This window comes from Sus scrofa, chromosome 1, assembly GCF_000003025.6.
Source record: "Sus scrofa isolate TJ Tabasco breed Duroc chromosome 1, Sscrofa11.1, whole genome shotgun sequence".
NCBI lineage: Eukaryota > Metazoa > Chordata > Mammalia > Artiodactyla > Suidae > Sus > Sus scrofa.
Genome location: NC_010443.5, coordinates 250429178 through 250446038, shown reverse-complemented (window position 1 = coordinate 250446038; position 16861 = coordinate 250429178). Strand labels below are relative to the sequence as shown.

The 16861-nt window shown below is 44.9% G+C and overlaps 1 protein-coding gene across 7 annotated transcripts in view; it reads left to right on the top strand.

Moving 5' to 3' along the window:
• The window catches only part of PTPN3 (protein tyrosine phosphatase, non-receptor type 3), a 165018-nt gene that overhangs the window by 137110 nt on the left and 11047 nt on the right, over positions 1-16861 (top strand). For all 7 annotated transcript variants that reach the window (XM_021067334.1, XM_021067339.1, XM_021067348.1 and 4 more), the window contains 3 exons: positions 10318-10408; positions 10708-10769; positions 13017-13163. In XM_021067334.1, coding sequence (XP_020922993.1) covers positions 10318-10408; positions 10708-10769; positions 13017-13163 — 300 coding nt within the window. The remainder of the gene's footprint in view (positions 1-10317; positions 10409-10707; positions 10770-13016; positions 13164-16861) is intronic.

Here is a 16861-nt window from a genome sequence, read left to right as displayed (position 1 = left end):
ATGAGTAATGTGACTATTAAAAAGAAAGATGCAGGGGGTCTTCAGTGATGGAAGGGTTCATTTGTGATGGTGTAAGGAATAGAGGGTAAAAATACATTAGTAGAGTAATGTGCGTTAAATAATAGAAAGTAAAACCAACAAGTGAATTCAAGGTGAAAGTAACGGACCCCACCCAAAAAAATCAAGAGGGGGTTTTAAACTTAACAGCTTTCACAGATAATTAGATAAAAAAATAAGTCTGTATCTTGTGGAAATAAAGATACCAGGATAAGAGGGTAGAAATACTAGAATTACTTGGGTAAAATTGATAAATATATACTGAATATCTAGAAAGAGGAATGGCCCTTTTTTCCAGTGGCCTGAAAGAGGCTTCGCATAGGCTTAGGATTTTTTTTTCCTTTATTCTTTTATTTTTTTCACTTAAAAAAAATTTTTATAGGCTTAAGATTTTTAAAAGATGAAAATGGAGAGGGTGCCTTCTCTGGCTTTGCATTGCAGAAAACGTCCACAATTGAAACACACATTTTGAACATTAAAACTCAGTATTTTTTAAGTACTCTCCAAAATAATTGAAACAAGGAACACTGAAAAGCCAGCTACAGAATACATCGGTTTTATTCTTTTTGGTGGGGAGGGGAGGAATTGCAGGGGAACGGCACCGTGGAATCATTCATTCATTCATTGTGTATTAGGTATTTACGATGTGCCAAACACTGGGTCAGGAACCCAGGGAGGGAAGGAGAAGGGTTTCTGGCCCCAAGGAGCTTACAGTCTAGTTTTGCAGATTATATTTGTGAGATGCATCCTGAGTCCTAGAAACAGCTCAGGACCAAGATAGGACAAGATTTCATGACCCAGAATCTATGTTCCGTAGGAACCAGAGGTGAGATGTAGAGAGTGGATGAGCTTGCGTGTGCAGGGAAGGGGTATTCCAGGAGGGCCACAGCCTGAAGCAGACTAAGCCCAGCCGGTGTCAGGTAGGGAAACAGGCCCTTCTAGGTGAGCAGCACAGCAAGGGGTCCTGGATGACATCCCCAGGTGCTGGAAGTCCTTCAGCCAAGGGTGAACCAGGTCTCTTTGATCAGATTGTCCACAAGGAGGCGCTGTGGGCTTTTGGTGAGTCTGGTCAGACCTCACCTGGTCTTGAACAGTACTCCAGAAAATCCCCTCCATTTGGGTGGCTCCACTTTCATGATGTATCTCTGGGAAGCCCACTTCAGATGTTCCTTGAACAATGTGCACTGAAATCCATCAGGATGATAAAAAATGCTTAAGAAAGTAGTACCCAAAGAGTTCCTGTTGTGGCTCAGTGGAAACAAACCCAACTAGTATGCATGAGGATGCACATGCGATCCATCCCTGGCCTTGCTCAGTAGGTTGGGGATCCGGCATTGCCTGAGTTGTGGTATAGATTGCAGATGAGGCTGGGATCCCGTGTTGCTGTGGCTGTGGTATAGGCCAGCAGCTACAGCCCTGATTCAGCCCCTAGCCTAGGAACTTCCATATGCTGCAAGTGCAGCCTTAAAAAGTGAAAGAAAGAAAGAAAAAAAGAAAGAAGTACCCACCTAGCCCCCTGTGCTTTTGAGTAGTAGTTCTCAAAAAGGGACACCCTGACCACTGTATGGAACACACCAGAGGAGCCTGTTAAAAGGACCCAGCCCTCAGCTACTGAATCACCTGTGCTGGGACGGGGCCTGGATATTGGCCCTTAACAGGATCTCCAGGAGGTTTTGATGTATTGGCTGATCCAAAGGAGAGAGAGTGAAGATTGTACCAGAACTGTTGTCCCACCACTGTCCCTCCTAAGTCCTGCCTTTTGAGCTTACAGAAGACTTACAGGACCACAGAAAAAACAAGAAATGGAAAACATAGAGTTTTTTAGGGTTAACTTTTGCTCTGTACACACATTTCCTTCATGAAATCTAAACATTTCCTAGAAAGTAAGTAGGAAAACCCTCTTTCTAAATAACATCTTTTGCAGAATTCCAGAATGCAGAACAGATAACAGCAGAGTTGCTCTGTGATGGAGCTGGTGGGATCCACAGAGTCCTCCCGGCCTTTTAGTCTCTCCATACTACAACCCTGGGTCCCTAGACTGTGGAACACAATTGAACAGCCACTGTGTAGGCAGTGGACAGTGTCTGATACAGCTGCTAGAGCAGGGGAATCCTAAAGGAAGAAGGATTAAACTAGAACCTAATACACAGGGAAGCCTTTAGTGAGCATTTACTGTGTGCCCCGCGCTTTATAGTCATCTCACAGGACTCCCAAAGCAGCCTGCGCTTGGTGCTGTCATTGTCGCCTCTGTCTAGTTCAAGGATCAGTCTCGGAGAGGTCGTCTCAGGGTAAATGGCACAACTTGGCTGGAACCCAGGCAGGCTTAACCCAGAGCTTATTCTCTCAACAGCTTTATGTAGTTATACAGGGAACAGCAAAACACAGTTTCCACGTGCGAGTTGTTAGAACAGCACACTGTCGGAGCTAGAAAAGGTCTAAGATGCTGTCCAGCCATATGGAGCCAAGCAGACTTTCAGTCCTGGTTCTACCACTCACTTCCTGTATGCCCTCAGGGGTGTCCCTTAACCTCCCTGGCCTCTACTTCCCCATCTATAAATTGGGTATTTCACGGGCTGGTTGTACAGGTCAGATGAGATAAATACTTAATACATTGTCTGGCGCATGGTCAGAGTACAATAAAAAGTAACAACTCTTATTTATAATTAGAGGCTCTAAGAGCCTAAAGAACCTGCCCAGTCTCCACACAAGGAGTGGAGCCCAGAGCTGACTGACTCCAGAGTCTTGGCTTTTCCGGTTTCCCCACCTGCTCTTCCAGTGCCGTCGGCAGGTGGGCGGCCTGGCTGTTGAGGCTGCGCTCTGGTGGGGGACAGGAAGTGGGGCCAGTTCCTCCAGGTGCCCACGCCACCCGCTCCAGGCACAGAGGGCCTGCCCTGGGGTCGCTGGGCCATGGGCTGGATCCTGATAAGCCGGGTTTTCAGCAAAGTTTGCTCTGAGGCATTTTTTTCATCAGCGGAATTCCCTTCGCTCCCATGGCTTTCAGTAAACAATTATACATGTGTTCCAGAAAGCATTTGGTCCCAGCTGTAATAAAATCACACTTAATAATTAGCATTTCTCTAGCACGTTGGAATCTACCAAGCGTGTTTCACATATGTTGTCTCGGTTGACTCTCACAGCCCATTCTGAGAGATAGATGTGGCCACAGTCCGTAGGCTCATTCCTTTATAGGTAGGGAGACTAGGCTCAGAGGCTAAAGGTCTTGGCCAGTGTCATACAGCTGATGAGAGATAGAGCCAGGATTAGAATCTGTGTTGAAAGTCCATTGTCAGAACTCACCAGGTGTGACCCAGTTCCTCACCCAACCTCCAACTGGAGCCCTTCCCCCCACCCCACCAGGAGCTAAGGCTGTGTGAGCTCCTGGGCGTGAGCGCTTTGCCAGCATTTGCGAGCGGCTCAGACTGCTTAAATACTGTGTTCAGACAACGTAGGGCGTTCCCTCTGTCTCTTGGGTAAAGGAGCCCAGACTTGGGGTTCACACGGCTCCATTACCACCTCCAGGACGCTCTCCTCCTCTATGGAATTTGCTGACTCAGCCCCAAGGCCATTCCTTCCTGAGAGTAACTTGTGGCTCATTTTATGCTTTTTCCCAGAGTGGTGCTTTCCATGTAGGCGAGGGAACAGGTCTGCATTCAGCACAGACGGCCCTGGATAAAGGCTAAGTGAGGATGCTGACTCCTCTGAGAAGCAGCTTCTCAGCAAACAAAGGCCCCTTGTGCCCATCCTCATCCAGTGGCCTTGGAGCCTCTTTGGAGACTCGTGGGATGCAGTTGATAGAAAATGAGAAACATCTATCCTCCTGCCTCGCAGGACTGACGGGTTACAGCAGAGGCTCCACCACAGGTCATGTCAAACTCAGATGCCCACCCCTCCCACCTGGGTATCTTCCTCCTTTACCAAACCCAGAAGCCATCCCTTTTCTCTCTTCTGACCCCTGTTTTTCCTGAATTCACTCCTGTATCATCCATTATAGGAAACATCCATTAGTATCAAAACAAGTGACTTAGTGGCTCCTTTGAGCATTGTAAGAGACAAAGGTAGCTGAAGACCTAATGAGAAGTTTAAATTGACACATGTAGGTGTACCTTCAAGATCAGAATTCTTACCACAATTTTTTTCCATTTTCCAAATATTATTTCTCTTTGAAAAGGAAAACATTATCAAGTATAACACATGGAATACAGGGAGCCAGCTGCAGGCTTTGGGATGGCTATGTGTGGGGCCTTTACATTTCAAGTGCCAGGGACTCACGTGCCACCCCAATAAGTTTATTGTCAAGTGTTTATCTGTGAATGGGACACTGCAAAAGCACTTGAGTATGCCAGCATTGGGATCTGCATCTGGGGCTGTGCATTTCAAGTCCTCAAATTGCCAGCAACAATGTCAGTTCATTTCAGCAAACCTTTACAGGAAGATAGAGACTCGTGAGTTCCCCCCTACCCCCACCCCAAGGCAGTGTCCTTGACTTCTGACTGGGTCAAGTCCAAGGGAGACTGGAAGTCCCCAGTGTAGGCAAGCTGTCCATGAGCAGTGAAAGTGGAGAACAAGCTCTTGGGGCCTTTGTGAAATATGGGTTCCCCTTAGCTTAATTATATGGCTCCATGGGGCCTCTTGTCCTGCTTTATTTAAGTGGTTTGTGCCCTTTGTTCAAGGCAACAGAGGAGTTCCCATCATGGCTCAGTGGAAACAAATCTGCCCAGCATCCATGAGGACACAGGTGCAATCCCTGGCCTCACTCAGTGGATTAAGGATTGATGTTGCTATGAGCTGTGGTGTAGGTCACAGATACAGCCTGGATCCTGTGTTGCTGTGGCTCTGGCAGAGGCCAGCGGTTCCACCTCCGATTCAACCTCTAGCCTGGGAGCCTCCATATGCTGTGGGTGCAGCCCTAAAAAGGCAAAAAAAGACAAAGCAGCAGAGCCTATCATTCCTCCACACCGCACATTTTTGTTGAGCACCTACTATGTGCCAGATACAACTCTGGCCTAGACTTCATGGTGGTGAACGGAACAAACAAGATACTCACCTTCTTGGAGACCACAGTTTATTTAGTGCTTGAAACAGAAAGCACAGTGAATGGCTGTTTTGGAAGTTGTTGCCCTGCAGGAGAGTCTGGGTCATTGCCAAGGGCATGAAAAGGCATGTTTCTCCTATTTGCTCTCCTTATCCATTGTCCCTTCAGCTCCCTCCACTTTTCCCTTTTTTCTTTCCCCTTCTCGGGTTCTCAGCCCTTCAGGAATTCCATTGAGAAATCCCCCTTCACTGGCGATACAGTCGGTGGGGTGCTTGCTTCCCCTTGCTGGGCCTCGCCAGCATCCGCAGGTTGGAGCCAATCGGATGTCTGAGGGCTTTTTCTGGGAGACGTGGGCCAGCAGGCTGAGGAGAGCACAGTCATCTCTGATGCCTTCCCTCTACTATTAGATGATTTTTTTCAAATGAGGAATGTTTAAACTGGAAAAACATACTGTCTTATCCATCCTACCTGTACCGCGCTGGACAATCCAGCTCCCACCGTTCAGTTTCCTGTTTTTGGAGGTGCTAATGATGCTGTAATTTAAATACAGTTGTTCCATAGCAAACCCTCTCAGCTGATCTTATAATTTACCCTTGATTCAGAGCTGCTTAGAACTACACTCTGATAATGATGAGACCAAAGCACTTAAGGACATAAAAATTAAGATTTTAATAAAATGGAGTGTCTTATAACCCTCCATTCCTGGGACCTCTGTCTCCAGCCTCCTGATAGCTCTCATTCTAGGGCAAAATTAAAGGGATCCCAAAGACCGGGAGCTCTGGCCTGCCTCACACACCTTCAGCCAGGGAATGAACAAAGCAAACTGTGTTTTTCCAATGAGTAGTTCTTGAAAGAGCCTTGTCTCAAGTTCTGGCTAGTAGCCTTCCAATCATATCCCCCCAATCCTGATCCTTCCAGAAAGACACACCTGTGTTTCCAACACATCACTGCCCCCCGGGCCACCCTTCTCTGGGCAGAATTTTCACACCCAGCTTGCAAAGCACCTCGCAAGCTCTGGAGACGAGTCAGTGAATTAAAAGAACTTGAAAAACAACTGCTAACGCCTTCAGAAACTTAAGTGTGTGAATAGGACGGAGGAAGGTCAGTGGGGATAGGATTCAATGTTAGCCTTGGCACGGCTGGCAGAAAAATGAGTGTGTTGTCCGTCCTTATACAGCCCGCCCCCCCAAATCTTAGCTTTGTTTACCCAGTGTTTTGTGAAAATATTTTAAAATTTTATATATAGATTTCTTTTGTTGTTCTTTTTCTCACTTCAGTCATTTGGGGAGTTTTCTGTCGAGGCACAGCGGAAACCATGAGGTTGTGGGTTCAATCCCTGGTCCCGATCAGTGGGTTAAGGATCCAGCGTTGCCATGAGCTGTGGTGTAGGTCACAGACATGGCTCGGATCTGGCATGGCTGTGGCTGTGGCATAGGCCGGCAGCAACAGCTCTAATTAGACCCCTAGCCTGGGAACCTCCATATGCAGGGGTGCGGCGCTAAAAAGACAAAAGACCAAAAAAAAAAAAAAAAAATCACATTGCAATAATTCAAGTAATTAAGAAATAACCAAAGTAAAATTAATAGTCTCCTGACCCCCATCTCCTTTCTTTTTTTTTTTTTTTTTTTTTTCAAATAGCCTCATGTGGAAATTCCCGGACTAGGGACTGAATTCTGAGCCACAGCTGCTGGGTCCTTTAACCCACTGCACCAGGCTGTGGATTGAACCCAAACCTCCTCAGCAACCTGAGACACTGCAGTCAGATTCCTAACCCACTGCACCACAGCAAGAACTCTTAGACTCCTTCTTGCTGTTATAATTTACAAACAATTTGGTTTGTATCCTTGCATACTTGTGTGCTAAAAAAAATGTTTTGCTGCAGTTAAATTTCTTCAATATGTATCTTTATGCACTTCTGTCAGATAAAGCCCAGAGTGTGCACATTTAAAAATTTTAAGATACTGCCATAGAGCTTTATTTTTTATTTTCTGTTGCTACTTTCCAGTCCTATCAATAGATTATTACTGCTTAGATATAGTCATGTACTCAGGATTAAAGCCTTTCACTAGAGCTGTGCTTTTCTGCTAGACCATCTCAAGTTGATTACATTTACATTTTTGTTATTTGGAAAAGAAAAATGTTTTATCCCAGGTTAGCGTGCTGATTATATTCACTTAATTGGATTTCACATCTATGCAGTTAGTCACTTAGAACCAAAATGTCGTTTAGGGGAATTTGACTGACTCAGATAAGTCTCCTCCTCCCAGAATCAAACAGAACTTCCAATAAATCATGCATTTGTCTCTAGAAGTAGCCCAGAGAGTCTGTTAAAGCTCACAGCTATTTAAGAAGTTGCTCGGTGGCTCCTTGATTGTTAGGAACTGAAATTGTAAAGGTGATTAGTAGTTGAACTTAGGGAGAGATTAAAAATTCTAAACGTTTGGTAACTATATAAGACGTAACATAATAACCAAAAATTTCTATGCTAATTCTTTCCTGATGATTTCTGTACAGTTTGTTTGCTTAATAAAAGAATAAGAGAAAAACAGACTAACAGGCTGGTTTATAAAGCAAGAAATATAATTTGCAAAAATATACAGGGAAAAATATGGTTCTGCCTCCCTATTCAAATTGCAAACGCATTTTAGTTGACCATGTCAGCTGCAATTTGGCAGACTAACCATTCTCATACAAAGTTGCCCTCCAGGAGTTCCTGGCATGGCTCAGCAGAAACAAATCTGAGGATTATTATTATTACTATTATCATCATCATCCATAAGGGTGTGGGTTCGATCCCGGGCCCTGCTCAGTGGTTTAAGGATCCAGCATTGTTGAGAGGCATAATGTAGGTTGCAGATGCAGCTTGGATCTGGCATTGCTGTGGCTGTGATGTAGGCCAACAGCTACAGCTGCGATTCAACCCCTAGCCTGGGAATGTCCATATGCCTCAGGTACAACCATCAAAAGACAACAACAGCAACAAAAAGTTACTTCCAGAGTTGTATGACCATATATGTGTGGATAGATATCAAAGTCCTCAAAAATGCACTTTGATACAATCATTCTGTTCCTGAGTTTATAATAGTAAAAATTTGAAAATAGCTAATCAAGAAGTAGAATAAAAGTTAAGCTACGAAAACCTGTAGATTATTGAGCCGGTAAAAATCATGTGTATAGAGAATATTTCGAGTATTTAAATCACACCAGGAACTAAGCACTATATAATAAGTAGGAAAAACAGCCTTTAAAGTTATGGTGGTATTTCCCAGAATACTACTTGTGAGACATGAGATCCTCCATGGCCAAAATAGCTTGAGAAATGCCTAGCTAATCAGAATTAAGTAAGCTTATGCATTATAGCACTTGCCATCTTAAGGCTTCATAAAACATAAGATGACTTGTTGTATTTCCCAAATTTGTTTGATCTTGAAACTTTTTCTGAGCAATACCTATAAGCATCTTTCAAAATATTAGGGTACCGTAGAACATAACATGGAAAGTGGTAATACATAATTCAATCTCATTTTTTGTTTTTAAAAACTTGGTGTATCTGTGTATTATATGTGTTTATATATAACTACATATGTCTGTATACATGTGTGCATAAAAAAACTGGAGAAAATAAATGAAAAGAGTCATCTCAGGGTAATTTTCTTCTTTATATTAGTCTAAATTTCTCAAGTTTTCTGCAAAAAAAAAAAAAAAAATCACTTCCAACACTGAAAAAAAACTTTTTAAATTCTCGTGGAAGTTCCCGTTGTGGTGCAGTGGTTAACGAATCCGATTAGGAACCATGAGGTTGCGGGTTCGGTCCCTGCCCTTGCTCAGTGGGTTAACGATCCGGCGTTGCCGTGAGCTGTGGTGTAGGTTGCAGACTCGACTTGGATCCCGAGTTGCTGTGGCTCTGGCGTAGGCCGGTGGCTACAGCTCCGATTGGACCCCTAGCCTGGGAACCTCCATATGCCGCGGGAGCGGCCCAAGAAATGGCAAAAAGACAAAAAAAAAAAAAAAATTCTCGTAAAGTTAACTAAAACCACTGGTGACTAGTATTTCACTCTCTAGTTCAAAGTAGAGAATACTGTTGTGTAGAAAAGAAAACTCAAAAGGGCAGGAGGAAACTTTAAGAGAGGATGGATGTGTCTTAGGGTTTTATGGTGACGATGATTCCATGGGTGTATACTTATTCCCAAACTCATCAAGTCATATGTTAAATATATACCACTTTTTACATGTCAGTCATACCTCAATAAAATGAGGCTTCAAAGACAAAAACTCAAGCATTGGAGTCAGATCTGAGTTCAACCCCTAGTTTGTAATCTTGAGCAAAGCTTTTTTTTTTTTTTTGGTCCTTTTAGGGCCCCACCCACAGCATATGGAGGTTCTCAGGCTAGGGGTCTATCAGAGCTGTTGCTGCCGGCCTACGCCACAGCCACAGCAACGCCGGATCCTTAACCCACTGCGAGAGATCAGGGATTCAGGGATCGAACCCGAAACCTCATGGTTCCTAGTCGGATTCATTTCCGCTGCACCACAAGGGGAACTCCTTGAGCAAAGCATTTAATCTCTGCCTCTTGCATACAAAATAATACTGCTAATACCTCTCACAGAGCTGTTGTCAACATCACATCAGGTACAGTACAGATGTGTCTAATACATGCTTGGAGCTATGCAAAAATGGTTCGAACTGAAATTTTGCTAGTGATTTGCTAGTTTACTATGTATTGGAATAAATGTTTTTACTGTGGAAGAATATTTCTGAAATGATGAATGAAATGCTCTTGTTCTTAGCAGGAAATATGGTTCATTTCATTAAATTGGAGGAAAATGTTTTTAGACTAATGTAAACGATTTGCATTTAATTTTTAGTCAGAATTCTTCTTTTTTTCCCTACTTGCTTTTAGCTCTTGTCAAATAATTGTTATAAAGATGAGGTTTTACTTACCGTGATCCATTATCTGTGACTCATACCTCTTCCTGTGACTTTTATCCCCAAAGATCCTCATGTTAAAAAAAAAAAAAAAAAATTATTGAAGAGTTTAGTCAGTTTCTCATGAGATTGTAGAATTCCTTATTGGGAAGATTCTTCTCTTAATATATAATACATAATCACTTGTAAATGTTAAGATTTTGGTGCTGTGAATGGTAAATTTACTGTTAAAGTATGTTTTCACGCGCTCTTCCTAGCTTTTTTTTGCAAATTTTTTTTAACTTCTCTATTTGTCCTACAGCAACTCTACAGAAAGAAGCCGGGTTTGGCCATCACGTTTGCAAAGCTGCCTCAAAATTTGGACAAAAACCGCTATAAAGACGTACTGCCTTGTGAGTATCCGGTGGTGTCGTGAATGCCTCCTCCCGGAGCCCCGCCCCCCCACCCCCGCACACCCTGAGATAATGTTTCCCTTTTTAAAACAGATTGTCTGGTATTCTGGAACGATTTTCAGTGTGTCTGTAAACACCACCGTCTTTATTGCAGCCATTTCAAACTCTGAACAGTTGGGGAATAGTGTTTATGCTAATGAGGCGCGAGCTGCAGATGGGGCTGGGAACTGCACTCTTGTTTACTTGGTGTGATAAAAATAACACTCGGAATAATCGGTGAATGTCTTTCTCCCCCACAGATGACACTACCCGGGTCTTATTGCAGGGAAACGAAGATTATATTAATGCCAGTTATGTGAACGTAAGTTAGAAATCTGGATCATAGGAAAAAAAGCACATTAATCCTTGTCACAAGCATGGCCAACGGTCTGTGTGGTGCTTTGCAGTCGACGAAGTGCTCTCCCGTTCCCTCCCTCATTTCGGCCCCGCAGCAGCAGCCGTTGAGGGAAGGCAGCGTAGCCTCGTTTTACAGAGGATGAAACTCAGGTTCAGAGAGATTAAATTTGAAAAGTCACAAAGCTAACAGAAGGTGAGGCTAAAACTCGCATTCTGTGTCTCTGACTCCATCATCCACCTGCCTTCTGTCCTCAACTGCTGACATTGAGGTGTTTTGTTGTTTGGGCCAGTGGTATGTTTGTAACCTTCTGTGTTTTTTTTCCCCCCATGTTTATACTGTTACATCCTGCCTAAAAATAAAAGTAAAACCACCTCTGGGCAAATTACCCCAAAACAAAAGGTAAAAAGATTTCACATGTTGTGGGAAAAGCATTCATTTCACTCTGAAAATACATCTTGGGCACCTGAGCCTCTCTGAACCTCAGTTTCTTCATCTAAATCAGGGATCAGTCAGCACCTTTTGCTGTAGAGAGCCAGACAGTAAATACTTTGGTCTTTTCGAGCCACAAGACAAAGTTGAGGTTATTGATTAGGTACTTATATATCCATTTAAAATGCAACCATGTGGAAATATTAAAAAACAAAAACAAAAACAAAAAAACCACTTTTCAGGGAAGTTTGCTGATGGCCCCGTAGTTATGATCTGGTCCTTTCACTGCTGTGGCCTGGGTCCGTCCCTAGTCAAGGACCTGAGAGCCCGTATCAGGTCACTGCACACTCAGCCAAAAAGAAAACAAAACGCCTTCACTTGTAAAGCAGCAGTTGAATCTGGCCTTTAGCCTAAAGTTTATCAATCTCTGATCTGAATAAACAGATGACTTCTCAGGTTCTCAGGTTATAGCATGATATCAAGAACTACCAGTAAGAGTGGGTCTGATTCCACCTATTCCAGAGCATCTGTGGGATTCATTGACCCTCACTTCAACATTCCTGGGTTATTGAAAGCAGAGCATCAGAAACGATGGGGGTGGGTAAGACCATGCAGTTCCGGGGGGGTGGTGGAGAGTGGCTGAGAACAAGGCTGAGGAAGCCATTAACCCAAGCGCCAAGCAAACCATGAACCAGGCACCTCCATTTACCTTCCCCACCGAAGAAGGAGTGAATCACCGTGCCACTCCAAAGCTGAGCCAGGTCTGAGTGTTCTTTCATAGAAAAGGCTTAGTTTAGAAATAAAAGTAGAGAGTTTCCATTGTGGCTCAGTGGTAATGAACTCAACTAGTATCCATAATGATGCTAGTTCAATCCCTGGCCTCACCCAGTGGGTTAAGGATCCTACATTGCCATGAGCTGTGGTGTAGGTTGCAGACATGGCTCAGATCTGGCATCGCTGTGGCTGTGGCGTAGGTAGGTGGCTACACCTCCAGTTCAGCCCCTAACCCGGGAACTTCCATATGCCAAGGGTGCAGCCCTAGGAAAAAAAAAAGACAGAAATAGAAGCGGAGCAGGGTCAGAAAAGGACCCTGAGGATAGTTGAAAGCATTTTAACATTTAGCATAAATCAACTCAGACAGTAACTCTGTGAGCTGGTGTGTTCATTAACTTGACTGTGGTAATCATTTCACAATCATATATCACAATGCATATATCAGACCATCATGTTGTACACCTTAAATATACAGTTATTATTTGTCATTTATACCTAGTAAGGCTGGGGCGGGGGGGAGATCGATCAACTCAGTGGCACAAACATTGGCAGCCCTGCAGAAAGCAAAGTATGACAACAGTTGGTGGTAGAAGCCAATTTGGTTTATGCTTCAAAGAAAATAAATATTTTGATAGAAAACCCTGCGTAGGGAAAGATGTAGGCATGAGGATTGGCATGTGTTGCTGAAAATGCAGATACTCAGTATTGATTATATTTAGGATAGAGCCGTGAAGGTCATTTAAATCTTCTGTCATTTTATAAGTTCACTTCTGATTATCGCCTCCTGGCTATCACAGAGCCTCGTCTTAAATATCTAATGCTAGTATTATTGTCAAATATCTTTGAAGCATTTTTAAATGATTTTTCTTCGATTTTCCTTATTGGCCATAAATTGATAGAGATGTTACTCTGTGGTGGTGACAGTCACCAGCTAGAAGAGTCTAAGACCCAGTTCCCTGTCCTCCTTGTGACAGTAACAGCTTCTGATGCCTTAACATCTCTTGTCAGATGGAAATTCCTGCTGCTCACCTTGTGAATAAGTACATTGCTGCTCAGGGACCCCTGCCACATACCTGTGCGCAATTTTGGCAAGTAGTCTGGGATCAGAAGTTATCACTCATCGTCATGTTGACAACTCTCACGGAGCGAGGGCGGGTAAGTGGCTTGATTTCCAATTCAAACATGTGCGTGTCACATTGAGCTCTGCGGAGTGTGAATTTCAGTGCCGGAAAAGGTCTTCATGAGATGTCCCCCAGTCCAGCCCCTACCTGACCCATAAATCCGTGCAGAGCTACAGATGGACAACTCCAGTGACTGGAAGCTCAGCCCTCTTCCTGCCACTCCCTGGCCTTCCTAAGCTAAGGAATGATCAGACAGCCCCTGCCACTGTTGGCTAGGTCCATTAGAACCAGCTACAAGGCACTTCCCCTTGCCTCACCTGCCTCAGAACCCCTGCCTTAGCTGTGGCCTCATCCACCCAAGACAGGGAGGGCTGGTCCTAAGAAGAGCAGCATGAGGGCCAGGCTCACAGTGACCGTAAAAAGTAGGGGAAGTTACCTCTGTCAGCCTCTGCTTGTGTTGCAGCAAAACCCGATGCAAAAAAAAAAAAAAAAAGGTAAGGGCTTAATTAGGACAGTGATAAGCACTGTGCAGTGCTCAGGCTGAGGTGCGTTTTCCATAGGAACAGATCACTAGTTATACAGCCGAAGTCAGTGTGCAAGGGACACTGTGTGTCATGAGTTCTCCAACTTCTGTGTGCAGCTGGGTATCTTCATTCGGAAACTTTTATCCAGAAATGCATTCCAAAATCAACCCACCTCCTCTGAGCAGTCGATGTGACACTTCTTCCCAAGCCTCTCCTTGGTAGGTGGTTCAGAATGCCAAACCGATCTGTGCTGAAACTCAGAATACAGGGTTGGAATGGAGAGCCTATTCGACGAGATCAGTCCATCCTCTCACCCCAAATAGCAAAATAAGGATTCCTGCTCATTCTAGAGAGCCCCGTAGATTGCATAGGGCTTTCACATGGGTTGTCCCAGCAGACGGCTCCCACCTTGCCTAAAACACTTCCAGGGTCCATCCACGGCTGTTCAGCTCTGGGTTTTAAAAAACCCCTCCTCACAACGAGCTGAAATCCATATTGCTTTGACGCTCCACCCCAGCTGCTTCTCTCACCTGGAAGACACAGTAATAAGTTCCCCATCTCTTCTACGCCCTTTCAGATAGCTGAAAATAATCTTCGACGTCCATTAAGCTTATGGTCAGCAGGCATTGTCTGGTCTTTGTCTCACTGTTGCTGTCGAGCCATTCTCCCCATTTTGTACTCATGCATTTGACTCCTGAAACCCACATGCAGCACAATGGCAGGGCCGGTTCCTCTTGAGCAAGTTACTTAACCTCTGTGACCTCAGCTTTCCCGGGTATATACCACAGATCATTGTGCCCACCGTGGAGGGTTTGTGAAGACTGAGAAAACACATGCATAGCTTAGAGAGCTGCAGGTTGTAGGCATCGGGGAAACGGGGAAATGTTAGCTGTTGTTTGTGTGCGTGGCCATCATTATCATCATCATTTTCATCCGTGGGAGGATTTCATCAGATCTGACCTTTCCAGTGCTCTCAGGCTCCTTGGGTTTCCTGTCTGTCCTTCTTGTGTTGGCTGTCATTCTCAGCTTCTTGTCACCCACAGTCTTGATGAGAATCATCACCTAAGCCACTGTTTCAAAATGTAAAGGTCAGAATTCCCGTCGTGGCTCAGTGGTTAATGAACCCGACTAGTATCCATGTGGACGCAGGTTCGATCCCTGGCCTTGCTCAGTGGACTAAGGATCCGGCATTGCCATGAGCTGTAGTGTAGGTTGAACATGTGGCTTGGATCCTGCGTTGCTGTGGCTGTGGCATAGGCTGGCAGCTGTAGCTCTGATTCGACCCCTAGCCTGGGAACCTCTATGTGCTATGCGCACAGCCCTAAAAAGACAAAAGACTAAATAAGTAAATCAGTAAGTAAATAAATAATAAATGAATAAATAAATAAAACTGTAAAGGTCCTCCAGGGGCAGTACAGAGCTCCTAGAGATCTGTGCAGCAGAGGTGCTGAGGGCACTCTTTGGGGAACAGTTGTGAATTCTCCCTGCTCTGGTCGCGGCCCGGCCATCTCTCCTCCCTCTTGTCTGCCCGGTTACCATGAGACCTCTTGGAGGCTTTCCTGAAATCCCAAGGCAGCAGGTCCATGGCATCACCTGATCTCCTCGTCTGGAGGTCTCATTTCTGCCTATTTTACGTTTTTGTTTATATTGTATTTTTGTATGTGTGTGTGATTTTCTGATCCTGTTTTGAATAGGCGAGAAAGTTACTGGGACCTTTTTGGAACTTACGGAACCCTGGTTGGCTCACAGTCTCATCCCATCCTCTCCATCCATCTGTTTTTCTGGAGCACCTGCACCCATCTTTTTCTGCGTTGTCCAGGATAAGAGAGCAGATGCTAGGGCCATGCTTCCAGAGCACACATCCCTGCTCCGTCCCTTCCTACCTATGTGTCTTAGGAAAGCTAGGAACCTCTACATAAAATGAAATAATAATGGCATCTGTTGTGGGCTTGTGGGGGAACTGAATGAGTTAATGCAGTAAATACACAGATGTTGGCTAGCAGTAATAGTAGTTTGGGTATCACCTTAGTTATTGCCAGGACTGAACTATATATATATATATTTTTTTTTTAACTGCAGTACTATTTATTATTTTTCTTCAAATTGGCTCACCTTTTCTTGCTTTAAAAAAATCTCCTGGAGTTCCCATTGTGGCCTAGGGGGTTAAGAACCTGATTAGTATCCATGAGGATACGAGTTCAATCCCTGGCCTCACTCAGTGGGCTAAGGATCCAGCCTTGCCATGAACTGCAGCGTAGGTCCAGAATGCAGCTTGGATCTTGTGTTGTTGTGGCTGTGATGTAGGCCAGTGGCTATGGCTCTGACTCAGCCCCTAGCCTGGGGACTTTCCTATGCTGCGGGTACAGCCCTAAAAAGAAAAAAAAAAGTCTAAATAAATATTCTTGCCTTCCAGGCTCTGAACTAGAGGCCTACTTGCCCCCACCCCTGCTTGCTCTCTCCTAAAGGAAGTTAAAGTTTTTCCTTGAGGGAGATATGTTAAAGGCAACCCTAGACCCAAATCGAGACACTCTCCATGGCACACGTGGAAAAAACCACTTTCCCACCACGTGGTTCTGTGCCATTTAATACAGGCTCCACCTCCTCCTAACCTACTACCAAACCCCACTCTTTGCAGGACTTCGTTCTGGGCCATTCTGGTATTTTATAGGTGGCAGACCTCAAGTTTATGGCCTTGTCATTTCCAAAATCTCCCCACATGTAACCGTGCTGTGTTTGCCTGCCTGTTTCGTGACTTTTGGGGCCTGGAAGTCTTCTCAGAAACTGTCCACGGAGGGGCCACTCTCCCTGCCCATAAGGTTTTGCAGTGGTGCTGCAGGCCCTTAGAGCCGACGCCTGAACCCAGGGCAGGGGGCGGGGGTGGGGGCAGCCGGGTGCCACCTCCTCGTCTGTGTTGGGCTGCTCCTGGCCCTTCAGAGCTGGCTCTGCCCTTCCCTTGTCTTCCACAGAGAAAAGGGAACACCAGCAGGCGTGGTTAGTGACAGAGGATCGGCCTGTCCCAGTGGCAGCCCCTTCTATCCCTCGTTCTGCCTGCTCCAGTTCTGGAGAAAAGGCCCTTTCTTCCATCGGAGGCCCTGCTCCCTCTGGCTGTTCTTTCATGCCCTGCTCCTCCTCTCAGGTCTCTGTCCTGATGACGTGCCCTCCTCTCTTTGGTTGGAGTCCACTCCAAACCTGAGCTCCTCCAGGTTCT